Here is a 23,554-nt window from a genome sequence, read left to right as displayed (position 1 = left end):
AAAAATAGGACGGGAGAGTCAGAAAAAAGGGTGAAAGTCAACTGCAGTCATTCCAACTTGATCCTTTCCAGTTGTAGCCATTATTTCCAGCCAGGAATTGTTAAGTGAAATGGTCAGGAAAAAAGCAAGGGAAAATCTGAACAACAGAAAATTCAAAGGTGGACAGAATCATGCCACATATAGGAAGCAAGAAGACTGTCAAGGAAGGATCTTCTTAGCAGCATTGAAAAACCTGGCCTTCAAGATGATGTGATAGTACATGTGTATGAGCCAGTCTGGTATAGATAGTTTAATGCTCAAGGTACTAGGCTAGAAAGCAGGAAACCGGAAGTTCTAGTCCTACCTTACCTATGAAAGTGAACTAAGTGGCCTTGGGCCAATCACTCTCTTTCAGCTCAATCCACCTCACAGGGTTGTTGCTGTGGGGAAAATTGGATGAGGGACAAGGTGGCTCAGTGGCTAAGACGCTGAGCTTGTCAATCAGAAGGTCAGCAGTTCAGCAGTTCAAATCCCTAATGCAGCTGAAGACTAGAGGACTTCCCCTTCCAACTCTGTTATACTGTTATTCTATATATTGGACTAAATGACTAGTTCCTTTTATAAATAAAGACAATGATCATCAGAGATCATACAGGCATATTTCCCTTGAAATTGTTGTGATGTGCTTTCTTCTGACTTTTTCTAACATTAGGAGATCTGATTCCTGGATTGTAATAACTTTCAAGTGACTCAGGTTAAGCTGAAGTGACAGGAAAGTATTAGAAGACATAGCTTATGTGCAACCCATCTCAAATAGCAGAATGAAAAAAAAATATTATTTACAAAAATGATGTATTATTTAGTTAAAATTATTTTGCAATATATAAGGGAAAATATTGACTTCAGAAGAAAACGCTGCAAATGAAACATCACATTACATATTATATGGAGTTTAAGTAAATCAGGGACTATTAAAACAAAATTATTTCATATCCCATGTGATTATGACATGCGGAAACCAGATTACATCACATAATTTGATTACACTCCAGTGCTCTACTCTATTCTATTCCATTCCATTCTCTATAACTTATATTAATACATTGTTATTGAAAATGTAATGTAATGTAATGTAATATAAGAAAATTCAGGAAGAATTTGCAACTGAATATTTATCATTCCAAAGAGAGACGCAAAAGGCATCTATCAGCCCTGGACTTTCCTAGAAGAGGAAACTGCCTGTAGCTTACAAAAGCAGGAGAAAACTAAAACCTCTACACTAGCATTATCTCCATCCCTGCCTAGCACTAACTGAAATTCACCCATACGAAAAGAAAAGCAAGCTTAACTTTTCAGGCAAGCAAATGATTCTTGAAACCCAGTTGGAAAGCTATTGGGGTCTTGCTTCCGTATGCCGGAGAAAGGGTCAATAGACAGTTTTTCCCTTTGGCCCCAGAAAATGGAATAGTGGGTCCATCTAGCCATCAGCTGAATGCAAAACTTTGAAGTGTTCTTGATTAGTACTGTTTAGATATAAAGAGAGAAGACTAAATAAAGTTTGATTTTTAATTGGATCCAAATTTGGCAATATACAACAGGTGGATTAGAAAATATCTAATTATAAACCAGTGTGTTTTTAATTGTTTATTTGGAAAACTTGCTTAATAAGTGAATGACAATATGAAAAATGTGATGAGACAACTGTAGTTTTGTATTTTTATTTTCTGCTTTAAAAGGCTCCCTTTTTTGTCCCCTTTTTGTTTACCAATAAATATTATCAATCCTTGTTTGAAACCATGACCGCAGTAGTTAAGTTAGTGTAATTTTAGAAGCCCCAAAAGGCAGATAGCCTGTCATCTGTCTGGCACCGGTAATTGCGGAAGTGGGTGAAGAAAGCGGGGGAAGGGAATCGATGCTTTGAGGCTAAGAGAAAGAATCACGCATCACTCCCGCATCCGTCGCTCACATCATAATCCCCACTCGCTCCCCCTTCACTCCAACCAGGGAGAGCCCGGCCGGCCACCACGTGAGCCTTTGCCTAGGACGTCCTCTTCGTGAGCATACGGAGTAGCGGGGTGGAGTTTAGGCCGCTTTTTCTCCTCCCCGACGCCAGTAATGTCAGATCCGCTGCAGAAGCGCGGCAGGCTCTGCAACGGAGGAGGAGGGGTACCCGCCGCGCGGCTGACTCGGGTTCCCCCCACTTCTGTCGAAGAGGTGAGCTAAAGAAGGTCGCCCTCTTTTGCTCCAAGGAGAAGACAGCTCTCCAACCCTTCCCACAGCTCGCTTTCTTTTTTCTTTTTTCAAATCCCGAGCGTAAACGCTTTCAGTCCAAAACAGTCCCGGCTGCCGGCTTCCAAGCGGGAGAAGCCCGAGGAGGAACAAAGGAGAGGAAGGCAACCGGTGCCGCTCGCCACAAGCGCGGTTGAAGAAGGGGCGCCGCTTGCTAGCGAGGACATTTTTCCAGCGGACCGACATTGTGGACCGGCGGAGCGGGGCGGGTGGGAAACTGCCTTGGGATCCCTCCTCTCCCCTCGCTCTGCTCTGCGCCGGTGGGTGGGTGATTTTTGATTCGCGCAAAAAGAAAAGGGAGGGTGTGTGTGTGTGTGTGGATGATTCTTGGATAGGATCCCGTTTTTATTTTCGGTCAATAAGACCTGAAGGTTATTGTGAAAGCGAGGGGCCTCCTGCGGAACCAGCAGCGTGCCTGCGCGAGTGGGCGGAGGTAAAGGGGGCTGCTGGTGGAGGGTGCCTTCCCCTCCTTTTCAACGGGGGAATTCAATGGCCACGGCAGCGGAGCTTTGGTGATTCCGGGAAAGGCGCTTCGAATGCTGCAATGCTGCCGACGGCGCTGCTGAAAGGAGGAATCTGAGCGGCGGCCAAAGAGGCTGAAGGAGCAACCCGGCCAGAAGTACCGTCCAGACCGCATCTCCCCCCCCCCCCTTCTCCGTCCTTCCAGCTTCCTCTGTTTCGAACGGCTTTGGAACTCCGGGAGATTCGGGGTCGCCGGTTTAATTAGCTCGGGCAGGTGGCCGATCTGAGATCTGTCGTCTTCCCCCTGCTGTTTTGCCTAGCCGCGTTTCGCCCTGCCGCTTCGACGACCCCCAACAAGGCCGTTGTAGAATGGCTACCCTACTCCGGAAAATCGGGCTGATTCGCCTTCACAACAGGGACACGGAGGACCCCAAGCACCACCACCACCGGCGCGGCAGCCTCCAGCAGGGCTCCTCTTTGCGAGGCAAAAGCAACCATAAGAATAAGCAGCAGCTGCAAGCCACGCCGGCTAGCGGCTGCGGCAGCCCCAGCAGAGAGAGCTGCAGCAGCCGAGGCGGTAGCCCCGCTCGCAACAAGCCCAAGAAGGTCTTAGAGCTGGCGAAGCAGCAGCCGGCGGCCCACGACGCCGGGAAAGAAAAAGCGCAGCAACACGGAGGCGGCAAGGAGGCGGGCTCCGGGAAGGAGCAACCTTTAGGAGGAGGCAGCGGCGTTAGCCGTTCCGGCTCGGCCTTGGTTTCCACGGCTTTGGTGCCGGCCAGTCGGCAGGCGCACTGCACACAAGTGCGCAGCCGACGGCTAATGAAAGAGCTGCAGGACATCGCCCGCCTGAGCGACCGCTTCATCTCGGTGGAGCTTGTGGACGAGAGCCTCTTCGACTGGAACGTGAAGCTGCACCAGGTGGACAAGGACTCGGTGCTGTGGCAGGACATGAAAGAGACCAACACTGAATACATCCTTCTCAACCTCACCTTCCCAGACAACTTCCCCTTTGCGCCGCCCTTCATGCGGGTGCTCAGCCCGCGCTTGGAGAACGGTTACGTCCTCGATGGCGGAGCCATCTGCATGGAGCTGCTCACTCCCCGAGGATGGTCAAGCGCCTACACCGTTGAGGCTGTCATGCGCCAGTTTGCCGCTAGCCTTGTGAAAGGCCAGGTAAGGAACTTTCTCCTCGCTGCTGAGGAATACTTGCGGTGCTGGGGGTGGGTGGGGGCGCTAGGTAGGAGAGAGAGACGGCCTTGATGGAACTGGAATCTGGTTGGATGAAACATGGGGGCTTTCTCTGATGACTCCTAATGGTAGTGCAACATATTTTGGCAACTTAATTCTGTCTCCTTTTCATATTTAGTAAGGGAGATCTGCTGGATTGGGAATGGCTTGATCTTGATCAATTTTAGCTAAGTGCTTGAGTTGGATTATCTAAAATGCTGTGGCTATCTTAGACCATCTCCAGATGTGGCTCAGCTTGCTTCACTGCAGCATTGTAGAGGACTCTCTTCACTTCATGAGTAGATATATCAATATTGCTGGGCTACAGATAAGCCTGCTGGTGACCTTATATAAGGCATTTAATCAGGGGCTGAGTTCATAGTGTTAAATCAAACCATATAACTGATTTGATTTTGGCTTAGTGTTTTGTGTAAGCCCAACCCTTCAATGTTTATACCAGAGTTTATGAAGTAGTAAATAGCATGTACCCAACAGGTGGAGTCCATAGTCCATAAACTATGCTAGAGGTACCGGTAGGTTAGGTCAAAAACAGGCACTATGAGGAGGACAGAAATGGTACCTCATTGTTATAGGATATGAGATTCTTGAAAGCCTGTCAAAGTTTACCTTCTGTCTCCTCTTATACCAAGCAGAATCAAGACAGGGTTGTTCTAAGTTTCTTTCTCATGTTGTCCACTTCCCCAAGACTAAATTGTCATTTAGCCTCTCTTAATCACTCCTGCATGTCTTCATCATCTTCATACACCTCTACATTCTGGTTTACTTCATGCTGGCTGGTCTTTGGAATTATGGAAGTGGGAAGAAATGTCTGCTGTGATCCACCACTTTTTGTGAAAGGACAGGTGGATAACTGCGTAGTTATTTTCTTCTATACAATGCTTCAAGGATTTTTCTTTTGGTTTAATTAAAAGGCAATTTGTGGCATACAGAAAGAACAAACATATTGCAGTTATAATTAATCTGACACAAGTAAATAAAGACGAGTTATATACTTACCTCCTTTTAACTTTCACTGTCTCAAAGAACAAGAATTTGGCAAGTAAAGTCTTGATTGATGGAATATAGACTGTAGAAAAATAACTTACACAGTTCTTTTGGTAAGGTCACCACTACTGTGGTGGCTAGAAATGGAGGGGGGGATGACAGGCCACATTCATGTGTACAGTTGTGGTCATAAGAACCAGGCTCTTGAAATAAGGTGAACTGATAAGGTGATTAGCTTCATGCAATAAAATAGGCATTTAATTGGTTTCCTTTGGAAGGACAGAGCCACAACTCCTTTGCTCTAAATCGGGAATCCACAAATGTTTTCCCTAAGGGTCTAGATCTTCTCCCTTGGTTAGTAGACCAAGGGGCACAGAATCACTGAACAGTGCTAGCTCACCAGCAAAGAGGTTGCTGGTAGGCCTCTGCTTAGGATGCCTCAGCCCCACTCATTTCCTGGGACCTTGGTTGACTCAGACCTGGAGAACTGCCTCGTTATCCATTGCATTTTTTTATCCATAACACAGATACGTTTGTGAATAGGCATTTAATGTGGTATATATTCGATTGAACCAAGGGAATACAAATACAATAGGCAATGAATGATATCAGAAGAATCCTAGTACAATGAATACTTCAACTTAAATATCATTGAAATGGAGAAAACGTCTTGGTGCAGTCCGTTTAATTTTTTTTTTGTTAGCTTGTGCCCTTTGTTTTTTACATATTTATTTATTAGATTTATTTATCTCTTCAATTCAAGAGCTCACAGTATTTGAATATATAGTACTTCTTCCTATTCTCTAGAACAATTACCCTGCAGGTTGGGCTGAGAGGGACTGACTCAGAAGATTCCCCCAATGAGTTTCTATGGCTGAGAGTGAACCATAAAGTCAACTCTCTCCTGTGCCGGTCCAATATTTCAAGTGCTATACTATACATTTAGCATAAGGCTTGGAAAGATTACTGCTTAGTTTCAACCTCTAAAAACTTTCATCTGCTTACAAAATGACTATAAGCAGGTGACTACTTTTAAATAACTTTTAAAAAATTCTTAATGTGTTAAATTAGATACTTGTGTTTTATTATATCTACTGTGAACTGACCACAGTCTGAGTGGATTGAGGCAATGTATAAATTTTATAAATGTAAAAAACATTAAAATAAATATTTAAATATGTTAAAAATTAAACTGCATTAATGCACATTAAGCCTATTAATATCTTACTACTAAATCAGTGACTCTTTATTAACCTATTAAATGAAAGGATAGAATCTTAAAATTGCATTGAAATACAGCTCTGGCTGCAGTTTTGTATTACGTACTATACCACCATGCAAGGAGGAGGTCATTCTTATTGCCTTCACTCAAGTACCCCACTACGGCAATTTAACCAAAAAGTCCACAAATTCTCTGAAACATCTTTGGAGGCCTTAGTGAGAAGGATGATTTCTTTGGTCAGCCATGTCTGTTCTAATGGCAGACAGACATTACAGCAATCATCGCTAATACTAGCGATCCAATTTATAATATAAAAACATCAATTTTTTTGTCTCATTAATATCTGCAAAAAATCTGCAAAAAAAAAAAGGTTGGCCCGCTGCCAAAGCTACCCTTATTAATACACTGGATTTAATGTTTGAATGTTAACTGATAAGAATAGGACACCCAAACAGATATTTTCTCCCATTCAGTTATTCCTAGTTATTTATAGATTTCATTAGCATCAAACAGGTAAACACCCCCCCTATGGTTTCTGTTCTCCTAATATTTTTTTCACTTACCCCTCACCTCCACACACAATAAAATGAAGTGTGCTGTGATTTGCTGAAAGCATCTTAGGATAGTACTGATGCATTGTTCATGGTCATTGATTATATTTGATATGTTTTGTCATATTTTAGCAAGTTGATATTTTACACTGAGCAGGGTGTTTTACATAATAGTAAGTATTTAGCTTAAAAATTATGTTACCTGAAACTCTCTACAGTATATTAGATCCAGAGTCGTTATCTGAGGTGTTTTTTTTCTTTTTAATTATCTTGAATGACCTCTTTCATTTATGTTAATTTCCAAATGGAGAATTTAGATGGTTGTTATAGATCTACATAGTATTTAACAGTTTAAGTTCTGTGTTCCTATTTGGCCAGGAACTTTATGACTGGTATGTTGGGAGTACTGAAGACAGTATCAAAGAGTATAGTCATTGATTCCTATATATAGCCAAAAATCTTGCAAAATTATTATGTTCACATGATAGCTCTCAAATCCTTTGTAATAGAGTCATTGTAGTCCACATAAACGAAAACCCTCTGTATCTTATTACAGGCTTGGGTTATAATGGCAATTGGAACTGGAATTTCCATTGTTAATCAGTACAGTCATAAAGCATGACATTATTTGATTGTATTGCTCAGTAATAGCAATTTCAGCAGTCCCGGTTGCCATTTTTAAGTGAGAGCTGCACAGATCGTTAAGGGTGGACATCATGTGATCACGACTTCCATCTTCCTGTCATCTTTCCATTGACTTTTCTTTTGAGAAGCTGGCAGGGAACATCGGAAATTGTGATCATATGAGTGCAAGAAAACTGCAACCAGCTGGAACCCCAAGGACTGGTCATAAGTATCATTCATTTAGGGTGATCATAACTCTGAACAGTTGCTGAACAAATATTTGTAACCTGAAGGATATCTGCATATCAGAGTATCTCCCAAATTGGCGAGCAATAAAGTTACAAACCAATTTAAGCTCACTTATGCCAGTCCCTTTTATGGCACAGGGGAAGGAAGCAAATTCCCTGTGGTTGTTGAAAACTATAAAGATCAGGTCAGTCTCCCACATGTAATAATGTTCTTCCATTGAGAGACAATGTCCAATGGTTATTGGTTACCTTCAACTTGCTAGTAGGAGAGGGTTATTTAGAATTAAATCCAACTAGAATTAGTTTGTTAAAAGTAAAATATTTTAGAAAATAACCTAAAAAAATTGAAAATAACTAGGCTAGCAGTTGAACATACTGCATGATAAATTACTAAGTTAACACCCTGAATATATTATTGGTGCACGAATAAACAACATTCCATTAAATAGTGGACTATGCACTATTTTTTTAAATGAGTAAAAGTATCAATTCAATCACCAAGACAATAATTTGTGTATTTAAATCAAGTTTCTATTAAATTATAACTTTTCTAAAACGACTATGTTTATTGCTTTAATTGAAGCTGTACATCTTCCATACTTAAAAATATGAATACATTTATCTAGTTTTTGTCTTCCAAAACACAATGAAATTATATTCCATTAGTGAGAAAATACTTTTTTTAACCTGGTGAACAATAAACAATGAGTTTCTCAGATTTCAGAGTGATTGATATTTCATTTATCAAGGACTAAAAATGAAGCAGGGGTTGTTGCCTCCCTTTATGAGAAAAACCTTAGGGAAATAGATTGTCAAGTTTTAGACAACATTGTACATTTGGTTCATAATATTCCATTCCTTCAATCCTTGATCCTCATCCAAGAAGAGTTTTATTGATGTAAGCAAGCCATGCTCATTTTTCCACAAGTTGTATAACACTGAATACGATCCTATTTCTCCATTTCCAAAATTCTTCAGTAAAGAACTGTGAATTTTGTTTCCCTGATATAAGTATTGTAAATATTTATATTCTGTAAATATTTATTCATTTTGGGGAGAAGTGTTTGTATATTTAATTAACCAAATGTATTGTGTCATATTTCATTACTTACTTGACTAAATTAATATCCCCTTATACGTAATGTAAATTGGTTGTGCTTGAGTTTTTTTATAGCCTGGCAAATTCCGGTATAAAATAGGCTTCTATTTAATTGCTTTCTGTGACTCAACCATTACTCTTCCAAAAACAGATAATGACTCTTGTGATACCTTAAAGATAAATAAATTTTATCTCCTTAATCTTAGCTTCAGTTCACGGCTTTTATGCTTCTTATTTTAATGAGATTATGCTTTACTCTGTATTGCCCAAAGAGATCAGATTCCATTGAGTCCCTGAGATCAAATAACTATCACTGAAAAAAGAGACTGAACTAATAAATTCACAATTCTTTAACAATGTAGTGGCTTACTCTTTTGTTCTCGCTTTACTCCATCTTTTAATGGAAGGTTATCTTTCACAAATACATAAATAGTTATTTATTTTAAATGTTAAAATTAAAAATTGAACATGATGGCTTAAACATACATTTTTATCATAAGCTTTCAATATTTCTTTAATCACATGGAAGAAGGGAATCGGAAGAAGGGAATCGGAAATAGTATAAAGTTTATATGTTGTAACAGTTACAACGTAACTGAAAAATTCTTTCTTTAAATTAAAAATGTTACAAACCAAAAACTCCTTCAAGTTGATCTCAACTGCTGACTTTTCATGGCAACAGTAGATAATTGGTTGGCCCTTGGCTTCTGGGATATTTTTTTCAGCATTCCTGTATGGACTACAGCTGTGGCCTTTTTTAAGGTCTCCTAAATAGCACAGACTACTTAGATTTTCAGGATGTGGCAAAGTAATAAATACTAGGCTTTTAAAGTTTATATGCTATAAACATTTACTAATGAGAAATACTGCTTTAAATAAATGGCTCTTCCTTCTTAACAGACCAGAATGGCACATTTAGTTTCTGTTAGTGTTATTCACCCTGCAATATTTCATTAGAGAGTTTAATCACTAGGTTTTATTTTCTATGTTTTTAATAGAAAAACCAGGTACCTGTTTTTATACAGTATTATTAAAAAGCCAAGGGATACAAATGAGATACATTAATGCAAACAGGTACAAAATACTTTATTCTTACTAAAAATGGCATCAGTATTAAAAGTACAGGGTGGTCAATGATTTCATGATAATCTGAGTAACTCCTGTCAAGCATTTAGAGTCACTCTGTGTTATGTAACAGAGATCATTCTGTTGCTAAGACAGGCTGTATGTACCAAAGCTCTGATCGGTGTGAGAAACACTGGTTTTGTTACAACTCTCTTTTCTCATCTGCTAGGTGAGATGTTGAAATGTACAGTATTGTAGTCATTGTTCTGTTATCTTTGTAATTTTACACCTTGCATCCCTTTATAATATCTTCAGAATAATTTGTCATGTTAATTATGCAATGCTGATAGTTTTTTTTTTAATACATAAGACAAGAGGTTCATTTATCCAGGTTTTGCTAAGTTCTGAGTTTTGTATTTCATCTCTTAAAAGACTTCCCAGCCAGCACCATCATGTTGGCTGAGAATTCTGGGTGGGAGCCAATGTCCAGGTCATTTAGATTATAGATTGAGGAGTTCAACATGCCCATCCAAAAATGGCCAGCTGAAACTGGGGAAGCTTATTACCTGGGCTCAAAAGAACCTAGTGATCTCCAGAAGTTCCCATCAGCTCTAGTCATCATGTCAAATGAAAGGAGATTATTGTAGAAGGATTGTAATCCAAAACATATGCAGAATATTATATAATTTATGATTGCCTCTTCCATGGAGTGCTGTCTTTAACAGTCAGAACTATACTTGGAATGTCGAAGTGTCATTTAGTTAACGTGATTAACATTGGCCATGATCAGCAAGCTAATTCCCATGAAATTATCTTGACAGAAGGGTTGCAATGCATGTATATTAAGAATTTCCATTTAAGACTATGTTATTTTTGAAAAGTGTATAAAATAATGAGTAAAATCTGGCAGGAAGTTCTCTAGTGCAGGCAGCACTGAAATGAATGGAAATTACATAAAATTTGGTCTCTGGTGTAATACCTCCAGAGATCTTCCATAATACTTGCCAAGTATGTTATATATACTCTATGTATATAAAATATCCTACAATATCCTACAAATATCCTGATGGCTTTCATTAAAAAAAATAAAAATGATTTCAGCCTGCAGCCCATTCTTTCATAAGGTGACCAGTCCAAATCTAACTTTAGGATCAAGTCGTGATTTGGTTAAATTGCAGGTAAAACCTAATGAGATAGGAGTAGTATCTCATGGACCAACTGTGTAATAGCAGTAGCACTTAGACTTATACACCATTTCGTAGTGCTTTACAGTAATCTCTGAGCAGTTTACAAATGTCATCATATTGTCCCAACAATTTTATTTATTTATTTTATTTATTTCTTAGATTTTTAGACCGCCCCTCTCCCAGAAAGGGACTCGGGGCGGTGTACAGTCAATACAAATAAAATCAGTCATAATAATAAAATACATTTAAGATACATTTGGAGGGGGAGATAGGCTGTACTAAGAAATAAATATATTCTAATCCTAAAAACATCACAATTAAAACCCCAAACCCAATTAAAATAAAGTAAATCCCCGGGAGGTAAAACTAAGAAAGTGCCAGGCCAGCTGATTGAAATAGGTGAGTCTTTAACTTTTGCCGGAAGGAACGGAGGTCGGTGGTAGTTCGAATGTCTGGGGGGAGGTCATTCCAGAGGGTTGGGCCCATCACAGAGAAGGATCTACTCCTAGGTGTCGCCCGCTGGCATTGCCTAGCAGACGGCACCAGGAGGAGCCCCTCCCTGTGTGAGCGGATAGGTCGCAGGGACGTGTGTGGTAGGATGCGATCCTGCAGATAACTAGGTCCTATGCCATGGAGCGCTTTAAAGATGGTGATCAATACCTTGAAACGCACCCGAAAGGCCACAGGTAGCCAGTGCAGCTCGCGCAGGAGAGGTGTTACGTGGGAGTAACGTGTACTTCCCATAATAACCCGCGCGGCTGCGTTCTGAACTAGCTGCAGTCTCCGGATGCGTCCCAAGGGAAGCCCCATGTAGAGGGCATTGCAGTAGTCCAGGCGAGACGTCACCAGCGCATGAGTGACCGTGCGCAGGGCACTCCGGTCCAGTAGGGGGCGCAATTGGCGCACCAGGCGGACCTGGTGGAACGCCCCCCTTGCCACGGCTGCCACATGGTCCTCCATTGACAGCCGGGCATCGAGGAGGACGCCCAAATTGCGCGCCCGCTCCACGGGGGACAGTTGTTCGCCCCCTATGGCCAGCGATGGAGTCAGCTGGCTGAACCGAGGCGCCGGTACCCACAGCCACTCGGTCTTGGAGGGGTTGAGTTTGAGTCTGTTGTCCCCCATCCAGACCCCGACGGCTTCCAAACACTGGGACATCACTTCGACAGCCTCGTTGGGGTGGTTTGGGGTTGAAATATACAGCTGAGTATCATCAGCGTAAAGATGGTACTCAACCCCAAAACCACGGATGATCTCACCCAGCGGCTTCACATATGCATTGAACAGGAGAGGTGAGAGGATCGACCCCTGTGGCACCCCACAAGTGAGTGGCCTCAGGGACGACCTCTGCCCCCCTGTCAACACACATTGCTTCCGGTCGGAGAGGTAGGAGCCGAACCACCGCAAAACGGTGCCTCCGACTCCCATCCCCTCCAACCGGCGCAATAGGATACCATGGTCGATGGTATCAAAAGCCGCCGAGAGGTCTAATAGGACCAGGATAGAGGAACAACCCCTATCTCTGGCCCTCCAGAGATCATCAACCAACGCGACCAAGGCTGTCTCAGTGCTGTGCCCGGGTCGGAAGCTGGACTGGCGTGGGTCTAGATAGTCGGATTCGTCTAGGTGTCGTGGAAATTGCTGCGCCACCACATTCTCAACAACCTTCGCCAAGAAGGGGAGGTTGGAGACTGGACGATAATTAGCTAGCTCCATTGGGTCGAGCGAAGGTCTCTTGAGCAAGGGTCTCACCACCGCCTCTTTCAAGGCGGTTGGTAAGTATCCCTCACCCAATGAGGCGTTCACCAGGCCCAGGAGCCAGCCTCGTGTCACCTCCCAGGCTGCCAGTACCAGCCAGGAGGGGCACAGGTCCGTTAGACATGTGGTGGGTCGCAGCCGTCCACGCAACCTGTCCAAATCCTCGGGGGCAACAGAGTCAAACTCCTCCCAGAATGGTCTCTCAAGACTCGCTGTTGGCGGCTCGTCTGGTCCACTGACGGAGGTCCACCCGCTCCGGATCTGATCGATTTTGTCCTGAAGATATTCCCCAAACTCCTCTGCTCTACCCTGTAAGGGTGTCTCCCGCGCCCCCTGCGATAAAAGGGAGCGGGTCACCCTAAACAGGGCGGCAGGGTGGTTATCCGCGGACGCAATAAGAGCAGCACAATGTCTACGTTTGGCCGCTCTTATTGCCACAAGGTAAGTCCGCAAATAGGCTCTTACCTGTGTTCGGTCAGATTCGGAGCGTGAGGACCTCCACCTGCTCTCTAGACGTCTCCTGTGGCGCTTCATCACCCTAAGCTCCTCAGTAAACCAAGGAGCCCAGGTGGGTCGATGCCGCAGGAGAGGTCGCAAAGGCTCAACCCGGTCCAAGGCCCCAGTCGTCGCCCTATTCCAGGCAGTCACTAGGTCCTCGGAGCGGGAGCGGGACAAGGCTACAGGTATTGGCCCAAGCTCCGTCTGGAATCTATCAGATTCCATCAGGTGCCTGGGGCGGTACCAGTTTATAGAGTCTGGTTCCGCCTCCTCGCGGTGGGGGATAGCGCCAGGGAAGTCCAGCCGGAGGGATGAGTGGTCTGACCATGACAGGGGCGTGATGACTAAATCCCCTGGAACCTCATTTTACTGACCTCGGAAGGATGGAAGGCTGTGTTGTGGTCTGATGGCCGCCGGCCCCTCCAGCAGCCAAATCAGATGAGGAGGCGGTGTGGGAGTCAGGGCCAGCATCCAGGCAACCTGACAGCTCTGAGGGGGAAGAGGGAATGGAGCTGTCAGAGATAGAGGCGGAGCCTGAGCCATCCAGCAGCCCTCAGATGGATAGTCAACAGCCCCAGGTCTGGAGGTGGCTGATGGGAAGAGGAAGAACAGCTGGGTCCTGAGCCTGACGTGCAGATGTGCAGAAGGGAGAGGAGAGCAGTGGAAATCTATGGATCGATCATTGGGATGGAAGAGCCACTTCTGCTAGTGAAGCCCGACCCCATCTGAGGATAAAAGGCAGAGGGCAGAGATGAATAGGTATGGCAGACAACTATTCATCTCCCTGCCAGAGAGACTTGTTAGCCTGCTGTGAGAGAGAGAGAGACGTTTTGCCAGGGCTGCTGGCGCTCCTAATAAAGGAATCATTGATTTAACTACAGAGGGTTTGTGGTTTTTATGAGCCGGGTCAGAACAGTCTGAGTCAGCCTTGAGCCTGTCAGGCTGTGGGGTGGGCAGAGTTAGCCTGCAATACTGTATTCTAACCATTGCACCACCAGCACTCCTGTAGTATTATTTTCTGCCTAAAAGGACTGTGTCATAATTATTTTATAAAGCAGAATACAGAATAGAAGGAAGTAGAATCATTCTTCTTCTACAGAACAAAAAAAGGAATGCAGATAATGGTATTTCAAGAAAGAGCTTCATAGCTCAAGGGAGGGAGCTATTTTGTTTTCAGAGTTTTTTTTCTGAATAAAGCTCCAAAAAGGAGTAAAAATTCTATAGTAAGAAGGGTTGCAAGGAACATAGAAATCTCATAATTTGGACATATAAACTCATTATTATGCTTGGCTGAGCCATGCTGATAATAGCAGGCTTTGTACACAACTGATTATAGAAAGGATTTATTGGAATTATATGTAATTGAGTTCCTGAAAGAACGTGTGTGTTTGTGTGTGTGTGTGTGTGTGTGTGTGTGAATATACATAGACACATACCTAAACACCAATAAATTCTTCTTACTTTCCTCATTTTCAAGGCCATAAAAATTCTACACCATATTCTAGTAAATGAGTGTAAGCAAACATTCCTTAATAATTCACATTTTAATATTCTCAACTTTCGTTATGTAGCTATGATGTAAAGTAAATTTCAAAACAAGATAGATAATTTGGAAAAAAAAAACCTACTTGCAGAATCAATGAATCAAACCAGCCAATATATTTCAGGCAAATTGTTGAAATCTTGTTGGATATGTGTATTGCTGAATCCAGCAAAGTCTCAGCAGATTAAATTTTTTAAAATAGTTTTGGGGTCCTGCAGATTTTACCTTCTGAAGGTGGGTTTCTCAATTACATGAGTGTGATCAAAAGTATTTCCTGCATAGGCTTTCTGGTCAGGGGAATGTCATACCTTCCTTGTTATACTTTAGATCAGGGTCCCCAACTGGGCCACAGCCTGTTTGGAACTGGGCTGCACAAGCAGTAGGGAAGTATCCACGCATAGCTCCACCACGTGAATGGTGGGAAACATGCATGCAACTCCACTCTTGCACTAGTGACAGGCATTTGGGTTCATGCATGAAGATTGACGTGTATTGTGGACACTTGTGCTCATGTGCAAAGCTCCAAGGCGCTTGTGGCAAATGCTGATTTGTGTAGGCATGGGCATCTGCCACTTGCATTAATGAAGCTGTGCACGTGTTCACTTGCTTACAACTTGCATGGAGCAATCCTCTCTTCTCTCGCCCCGCGCTGGGCCTCCAAACCAGAATAATTGGGGACCACTGCTTTAGATTGTCTCTTTACCCTTTGCTTTTCACATTTTTGTTAAGTAACCTTTTTTCTAAACCTGGTTTCTGAATGGATAGCTCAGATTGTAGCAACAATAGTTTCAGTCTCATGTGTTACCATTTTTTTTAGTGATAGTGTGTCGGCCCATGTTTGTATATTCCTTACCCTATTTTGAACATGTTCCGGTAATGGGGGGAAAATCAAGTTAATCCTGCAATCATGTCAGAAATCACCATAGAATATAAGATTTACAATTCACTTTAAATAGCAGGGGAATCAAAGTCTGACAAGACTAAGTAAACAATTCTGGTTTTATGGATTTCTCCTTTTTAGGTAACTTTTAAATAGTTAACATAGTTACGATAGAGGAAGTTGTAATGTTTATTTTTTTAATGTAATTATGCATTCAACAGTGCTTAAATAGGAATAGCTGTTATCAGCTATCCTGGAAAATTGCAGTTGGCCTGCTCAATGCATGGGCCTTTATGCAGTAACACTGGGAATTTACTACCTTTTAGAGTACTACAAGTCACAACATCCTAGGAATAACCTGCTGAGGAAAGGGAAGTGGGGGGAGAGCCCAGACAACAACACTTCCAGCTTGTTATTGCAAATTGGATGCAATGGGACCATTTCTGCAGGAGCTGCTTTGTCATGTGAGTTCTAGGAATAGACTCATAAGGGGGAAGTTGCGAGAGTGAACCAGAGAAATTGCTCCCAGCGAATGCTAGAAGGTATCCTGTGGCCTGGAATTTGAGTTTATGAGCAGAATTGCCATGAGGGTTTTATATTCAAAATTCATGAGATTAGGAAAATTAAAAACCAAGATAGTAAATCAAGCCAGCTTTCTGGTTCCAGTATATAGCTAAGTGTATAAGTGAAGTGCTATGAATAAGAAAGGGGCTTTTTCTGTGCAATATGTCCTTTATTATCAAGGATTAAATATTGAAGTTCGGGTCTTTTCTTATTCCACATAATATTTTATTATCAAAATCTTACTGCTTCATTATGCCAAAATAGAAATCTTGTAAAAATATTCATATCTTCAGCAGAGAGCAAGAGACTTATAAAACTATAGGTAAAGGTTTCCCCTGTCCAGTTGTGTCCAACTCTAGGGGGTATTCATCTCTGTTTCTTAGCCAAGGGAGCCAGCCTTGTCTGAAGACTCTTTTCCATAGTGTGGCCAGCATAATGAGGTGCATGGAACACTGTTACCTTCCCATCAAAGTGGTATCTATTTATCTATTCATAGTTGCGTGCTTTCGAACTGTTTGATGGGCAGGATATAAAACCGCACAGAAAAGCCAACAGACATGTCTTTTGTGAAACCAACACTTTTCCCATAAAGAACTTTATGATACTAGGGACATATAAGCAGTCAGGTCAGTACATTTAAAATCCTCCTGAGCATTGGTGAGCTCTTGCTCCAGTCAACATGCCCCAAAGTCAGTGCAATCATTGTAGACCCTTCTCCAGGATTTTCATTGCAGGTTAATTCAGAGTTTGGTGAGAATGATACTTTCAAAAAGGTAGAATATTTCCAGTTAATCAAACAGCTCATAAGAACACAGATCAGTTACCCCAGCCACTGCTTTAAAAACAAAACTGACTTAAATTTAAAATTAATTAAAATAAAAAAAATTCTTTATTAAAAAAAAAACTGGCTGCAAGTGCCATGAACAAGCAATTATCATAAAGTGATTATCCCCCCCCCCTTACAAATGGCAATTCTAAGAAGGATGACAAGTTCTTTGAAGCATTTGTCATTTTTGATTTTGGCCTAGTTGTAGGACGTTGGAATTGGATCATTAAGTATTGTTGGTAAAACACAGTGTTTTTAGTCTAGGATTACCTATGAACCTGGCATGGTTAAAAAAAGTTGTTCCTGAATGGTAAATCTTTTCAGTAAGTTCATAGCATTTGTTTATGGGCAGCCAATTTCTCTCCAAAGGTCCCAAAGATAGAGAAATGCAAAAGCAGCTTTCCATACTACCATTCCTCTTCTCTCAGTTCCCATCTATATCCAATCAATTCAATCCAATTCTACATCCAATCCATTATTTGCTTCCTTCAATTCTACATCCAATCCATTGTTTGCTTCCTTATTAAGTCTCCCTGTTTTCAGTTAGGAGAGGAGGTAGGTAGGAGAGGTGTTAACATTCAAACACCCGGCCTCATTCATTTCACTGCACGTTCTGAGTCACTCTTGGGCTTTGTCCCCACTCCCATCTACCCACAACACAGACGCTCCTTGGCAACAGGAATTTTCTCCCACATTTCCATGATGTCATCTCCAGCCCTTTGGGAAACAGCCTTAGGTTATCATAAACTGAACTGTCACTAAACTAGTATTTTCCCCCTTATTCCAAACCTGTCCAACACCTTAAACCCAACCTTAAGTGGTGAATATCTATGAGGCTTCATTTCCTGATGAAAGTGGTATTGCTGGGAAAATGTGACTGCGAAGAAACAATACAGATTCACAGTGAGCAACAGAAATTTCATGCCTTATGCCAATTAGGATCCGTGGATAATAATTTAATTCAGTAGTTGGAAAAGATCCATAAAGAAGCAAACAGAGACAAAGTGGTTTCATAAATTCAGAGTTTCCTACAGGCTTCTGTTAAACTAAAACTATAGTGCCAGGGAAGGTCAATTTTGGGTTTGATGAGATTAAGCAGAGATGAACTGGGTTTGACCTTGGCCATAGCCAAAAAAATGGAGCTGGAAGGAATAGTCTCCATTCTGTTTGTTCAATTTATTTTCTCCACTATACTTTCTGTAGGATATTGCCTCATACAGTGTACATGTGTATGTGTAACAGTTCTGATTTGCTGGTCAACTTTGTTTTACACTCTATTTCTTTGTTTATTTACTTGTCCCTTCTCTTTGCTTCTTAACTCTGTCCTTCCTTTCTGAAATTTATGTCCCTGAACATCTCTCCTTTGTAATAGATTTAGTAGGCATGGCTGCACGTTAGACTTAAGGATAAGACTTTCTTGGGGAATTCTGGATACTGTAAACCTCTGATGCCGGGGTCATTACAAAATTCTTGCATTCTAGCAAACAACAGTTTCAGGTTTCTTTCAAAGTGGCATAAGACTAAAATAGTGTACATATATGAAACAAAGTGTGCTTTATATAAACCTTGACTCTCGGACTTCATGGATGTGCCCAAGAAGCACTTTTTCATTGCCTTTGTCCAGAATGATTGTTTAACTTCTTAGTCTACAACTTTTATATTCTCTGGAATTCTCCCACCACCCCCAGTATTAAAACAGACCCTACTGTTGTTTCAGAACCCAAACCAGGTTAGCCAGGTGCTGTTTCCAACTTAATCTTTATATTCAAGTGTCTTAATGTTTTAGTTCAGTGATGGCAAACCTTTTTTGCCTCGGGTGCCAAAAAACGAGAGCAGGTGCTATTGCACGCACTCGCGTGCCCACCCCATAATTTAATGCCCCCATGCCATGGCCCCTGTGCATGCATGCATGACCCACCCCTGCTGCCCCGTGCACGCTCGCATGGCTTTCTTGGAGCCTGGGGAAGCGAAAACGGCTTCCCCGCCCCCTAGAGTCCCTCCGGAGGCCAGAAACAGTCCATTTTCCGACTTCCGGTGGACCCAGTAGGTCTGTTTGTCCCCCTCCCCAGGCTCCAGAGGCTTTCTGGCTTTCTGGAAGTTTCTGTTCCCAAACTTCCGGTTTGCGCATTGAGAAGCCTTTGGAAGGCTAAAAAAGGGCCAAAAATCAGCTCCCAGCATGCGCATGCATGCTGGAACTGACAGGGCAATGCCTCGCGTGCCCTCAGAAATGGCTCCATGTGCCATAGGTTGGCCATCACGGTTTTCGTTGATGAACCAAATGGTGGCATGTATCTGACTTTAGCTGATGAAGAATGCTAATCAGGTTGGCTTTTATTAGTAGTGGAATAAACCCCAACTGGAAGGTCCAAGGTTGCAGACTCGACTTAACATTTAAAAAATCCTAAAAAAAAGGAGGTTGCAAGCCATTGCCCTATCATGAGAAGAAAACTTGAAAGTTGATCAAGTTTCAGTAAAATAGACTTCTTCCTTCACATCGCAAAAAATGGCTTACAAAGATGTCAAGGGATGAAGAACGTGCAAAGAATAAAGATTGTTTTTTTTGTTGATGTTATCATTCCAACTGTGGATCTTTTGCATAGAAACTTCCATTTCACAGATAAAATTGTCTTACGCTGCCCCTTAAAAATGGCCATCATTTTAAGAAGCCAACATTACAGTTTAAGAAATCTTCACATATACTACCAGCATTTGCACACAGAATTAGAGGATAGCGTATTTTAAAGACCTTTACCGTTTTTCCAAATACAATTTTGAAGGAGCAAGAAGGGGATAATGTTTTTATTATCCCTGTTCTTACATTCCAAGGGAGGAATAATGTTGAGTGGGTTACTAGCAGATGTAACATGGGTGTTAGGTGGGCAGAACATAGTGACATTGAAGCAAAGGCATGGAGGCATGGAGATGACTGTTGGGGGTGTGACGTCTTCTTTTCACTAAAGACTTTCAGGGCAGATGGTAGAGCTATGAATTAATGCCTTTTTAGAAATATGGGTGAAATGCTTTTAAAGTTCTAAATTACTGTGTTGTTTCCTTCTGATTCTTTCCACATAATCTTTGTCAATTGTGCAGTAATAACACAAAGCAGTCTACAAAAGGATAGGCAACAGGGTGCATTTCCACCCAATTTCATGTATTTGGATTTCAGAATATGCAAATAAGAAACTGGCATAATACAAAGTAAAATAACAGCCTCTAGCATTCTTTTCTATTTATAATAATAGCTCTCTGGAACACTTAGAAAATAAATGTGGTAAATAGTTGTACTCCCATGCATTTTCTGACAGTTTCTCAGGGGTTGGGGGGAGAGAAACAGCAGAAGTTAGCCAGAATCAGAAAGTAATAGGTGGGACAGTTGGAGAAATTTGTGGCAAAAAACACAAAAATCATCAATGCATTTTCTGGTAAAGAGAAGTTTTGCCAATGGAAAGCCCCAATAACTATTACATTGTGGTATTAGTGCCAATATCTGTGGAATACCAGATTCCTAATTTTCTTCTCTTGGTTATTTTCTTTCATTCAGGGCCGCATCTGCAGAAAAGCTGGAAAATCTAAAAAGTCCTTTAGTCGTAAGGAAGCTGAAGCAACTTTTAAGAGCTTGGTGAAGACCCATGAAAAATATGGATGGGTCACTCCTCCCGTGTCTGACGGCTGATACAACTTGCAACCCACTCATCAGACGCTAAACAACACAACTCAATCACACAAATGAAGTACTTTTTGACATTTTCTCGATGCTGTATACCACATCCATCCTTTTCTACTTCAGCTTCTGTTAACTATCATGAATGTCATGGAGACATCCAAATTATTTATGAGCAGATCTGTTTACAAAGGAAAGGAAGGGAAATGCTGTAGAAGATTATATTTTGAAACTGGTGAATGATCGATGGATCATCTTACGTCACTTTAGTGCAGATGCTGAGATCACTTGCCCCATCAACCATGTCCCCCTTCTTCCATCTGAGCCACATTGTCACCTGCTTTTTCCCATGGCACAGCAACAACAACTGGTGGTAGTGAAAATTCCATCCATTGATGCTTAATTCATTTAAATGTGAAATGAAGCTGTTAATATTTAATTAGGGAAACAGTGCATTGAAGATCCATGTTTGCTGTGCTGTTTTTAATCTCTTTTTTAAAGCAGGTCAACCTACCTTGAAGATGTGTTTTCTGTGGAGCTGTGGTCTGCTGTGGCTGAATTTTAGACCTCATTTGTGCTCTGTAACATGACCTTATGTTCATTTTTTTTAAAGTCAGGATTCTGGCAAAGACACAAAGACTAGTATTTAAAATGAAAAGCACTCCGTTGATCAAAATGTGCTAGCTATGTGATATGTGGAGTGCAATTGTTCACCAGTAAAATCGATCTGATCCCATGAAGGTCAGATAGAAATTAGAGAAGCCCAGAAGTGGGAGATTGCAAGGAACTGGTGGCCAAATAATTCTCATCTTCCCAGTAGGGTGAGCATATTTTCCTGTTCACTTCTGCAATGGCCAAAAGTAGATTGCCGAAGGCTTAACTTTAAATGCATGGTATTCAGCTTGAAATGATAGACCTGTTACAAAAGCTAAGTTGGTTTTTTTTAATGAGGCATCTTTAGGATTATTTGCATGCCTGGATTTCCTTTTGACAACATAAAAAACAAATACATTTGAGTCCTGTGTCAGAAACGTATATAAATGTCCAGCAGGTACCAAGGATTCACATTCCTTCTTATATTAAACTGATTTTTAAGACTTCCTATAGTGTTCTGAGAAATACAAAGGGTGAATCTGAAATGTGGAACCCAAATGGAAAATTGCATTGGACCCATTCTAAATAAAATCTGTTGAACCATTTGATTGTCTTGATATTTAAATCATTCTACTTTAAATCATTATACTACAGTGTAACATTGGCAATGTTACAGCTATAATGCACCCTAATGAGTAAATTTCAGGCTGAGGCTTGGGTCTGCAAAAACCTGTTCATGTTACACAGATTTTAGCAATGCATATGTAAAAAAAAGCTTATGGCTTAATACCATTGCTGCTGCTGCTGATATTAATACTGAATATTATTTCTTTCTGCTTGAACACCTATATTTTTATACTGGGAAAAGCTTTATAGCAAAGAAATTTAATTTTTTTCCCCACTGCTCTAAAAGATACGGAGCGTAATTCACTGCCTGAAGGGAATTGTATCCTCTTGGCTGATAGCCAGAAATCACGACTTAACAAGCAAAGTGGGGGCAGGGAAACATCTGAAGAAATACCACCTCTCGTCGAGCATGGAAGTAAACAGCATTGTGTGGTTGTGAAAGCTGGGTGACATACATACAAAAACCACTGCACATTACAGCATTTCAATTATACACTTTGATGTGAGCAACTTCAAAAGAAAACAGAGTCTGCACATTATTGCGTTCCTTTATATATCTTAGGGTGGGCAACCTATAACCCTTCCAGTGATGGCCCCCTCCAAACCCCTTAAGATCACTCTGCCAACATTGGACTTTAAACTGAAGGGGGAGATATGGTTCTTGCTCTGTTTGTGGGGCAGCATGTTTTGGGATAGGAATCGTAACATGAAACTTCTGTGAAATGTAACACTCGCCTCTGTTCTTAAATTCTCTCCCCATCTCCAGGCAAAACAAACAATTACTCTGGAAATGTTCAGCCTCACCTGTTCAAAGGATATTCCTATATTCTATCACCAGAAAGTTGTTTCCAGGGATACTATGTATCACCTGAAAATCTTCGGGTTGTCACCAGACAAAAATCTATCTTGTTGGCTTTCAACACAATAAATGTAAATATCTAAAATAATATATAAGCAAAATCTTTTCTATTTATTATATACAGAAAAGTAGGTATACAAAAACACACGGTATCAACTGTATTCCTCCACAGCACATTAGCTTTTTCATCCGCCTCACATTGGGGACTGGGTTTGGATAAAATTCTATGGCTTTGGCTTGGCTCCATCCTCGTATTTTGAGCCCTGGGGCAGTATTTCTCATTCTTCCGAATAAATTCCTGACTTAGGAAGAGAGAATAAGGGGAAAACGTATTGCTCCCTCCCCAGCTGATTTTCTTCAGCTGCCCACAACCTCCTCTTTTGTTGCAGGAGATGAGGAGGAAAGGGAACAGCGTGGTAATAGCAAAGCAGCAGAGTTGCAATGCTGGGATGTGCTTGTTTAACAGGCAGCGCTGCCGTCAGTAGGAAGAGCTATGCCAGATGTTTGTCCATTAACTCCTCTCTCAGGCCAGCAGCTGCCAGGCAGAGTTACAAAGCAGCAGCTGAACATATTCATCTGCCTAACAATATGGAAAGATGGTGGGGTGGGGGGGGAGCATCAGCATAACCAGTCTTGCAAGAGAGAGCTGGAAGGACCACAGTGGGTTGAACCATGTATGGGCCAAGAGAACTGTATGTGCATAGGTGGAGATCAATAGACATTGTATAAAGTTGGGCTGGGGTAAGATTTATGGATATTGATTGATTGATTAAAGCAATACTCCAC

General features: G+C 41.7%; 1 protein-coding gene across 1 annotated transcript; it reads left to right on the top strand.

Moving 5' to 3' along the window:
• Positions 1-2,047: 2,047 nt before the first annotated feature.
• Positions 2,048-21,880, top strand: UBE2QL1 (ubiquitin conjugating enzyme E2 QL1). Its single transcript, XM_081952624.1, has 2 exons — positions 2,048-3,903; positions 20,569-21,880. Exons 1-2 carry the CDS (start codon positions 3,100-3,102, stop codon positions 20,698-20,700), a joined length of 936 nt encoding a protein of 311 aa, XP_081808750.1. The 5' UTR covers positions 2,048-3,099; the 3' UTR covers positions 20,701-21,880.
• Positions 21,881-23,554: the final 1,674 nt, after the last annotated feature.

The sequence above is a fragment of the Natrix helvetica genome, assembly GCF_964273705.1.
Source record: "Natrix helvetica genome assembly, chromosome: 4".
Lineage (NCBI taxonomy): Eukaryota > Metazoa > Chordata > Lepidosauria > Squamata > Natricidae > Natrix > Natrix helvetica.
This window is presented reverse-complemented; position numbering and strand designations above follow the sequence as displayed.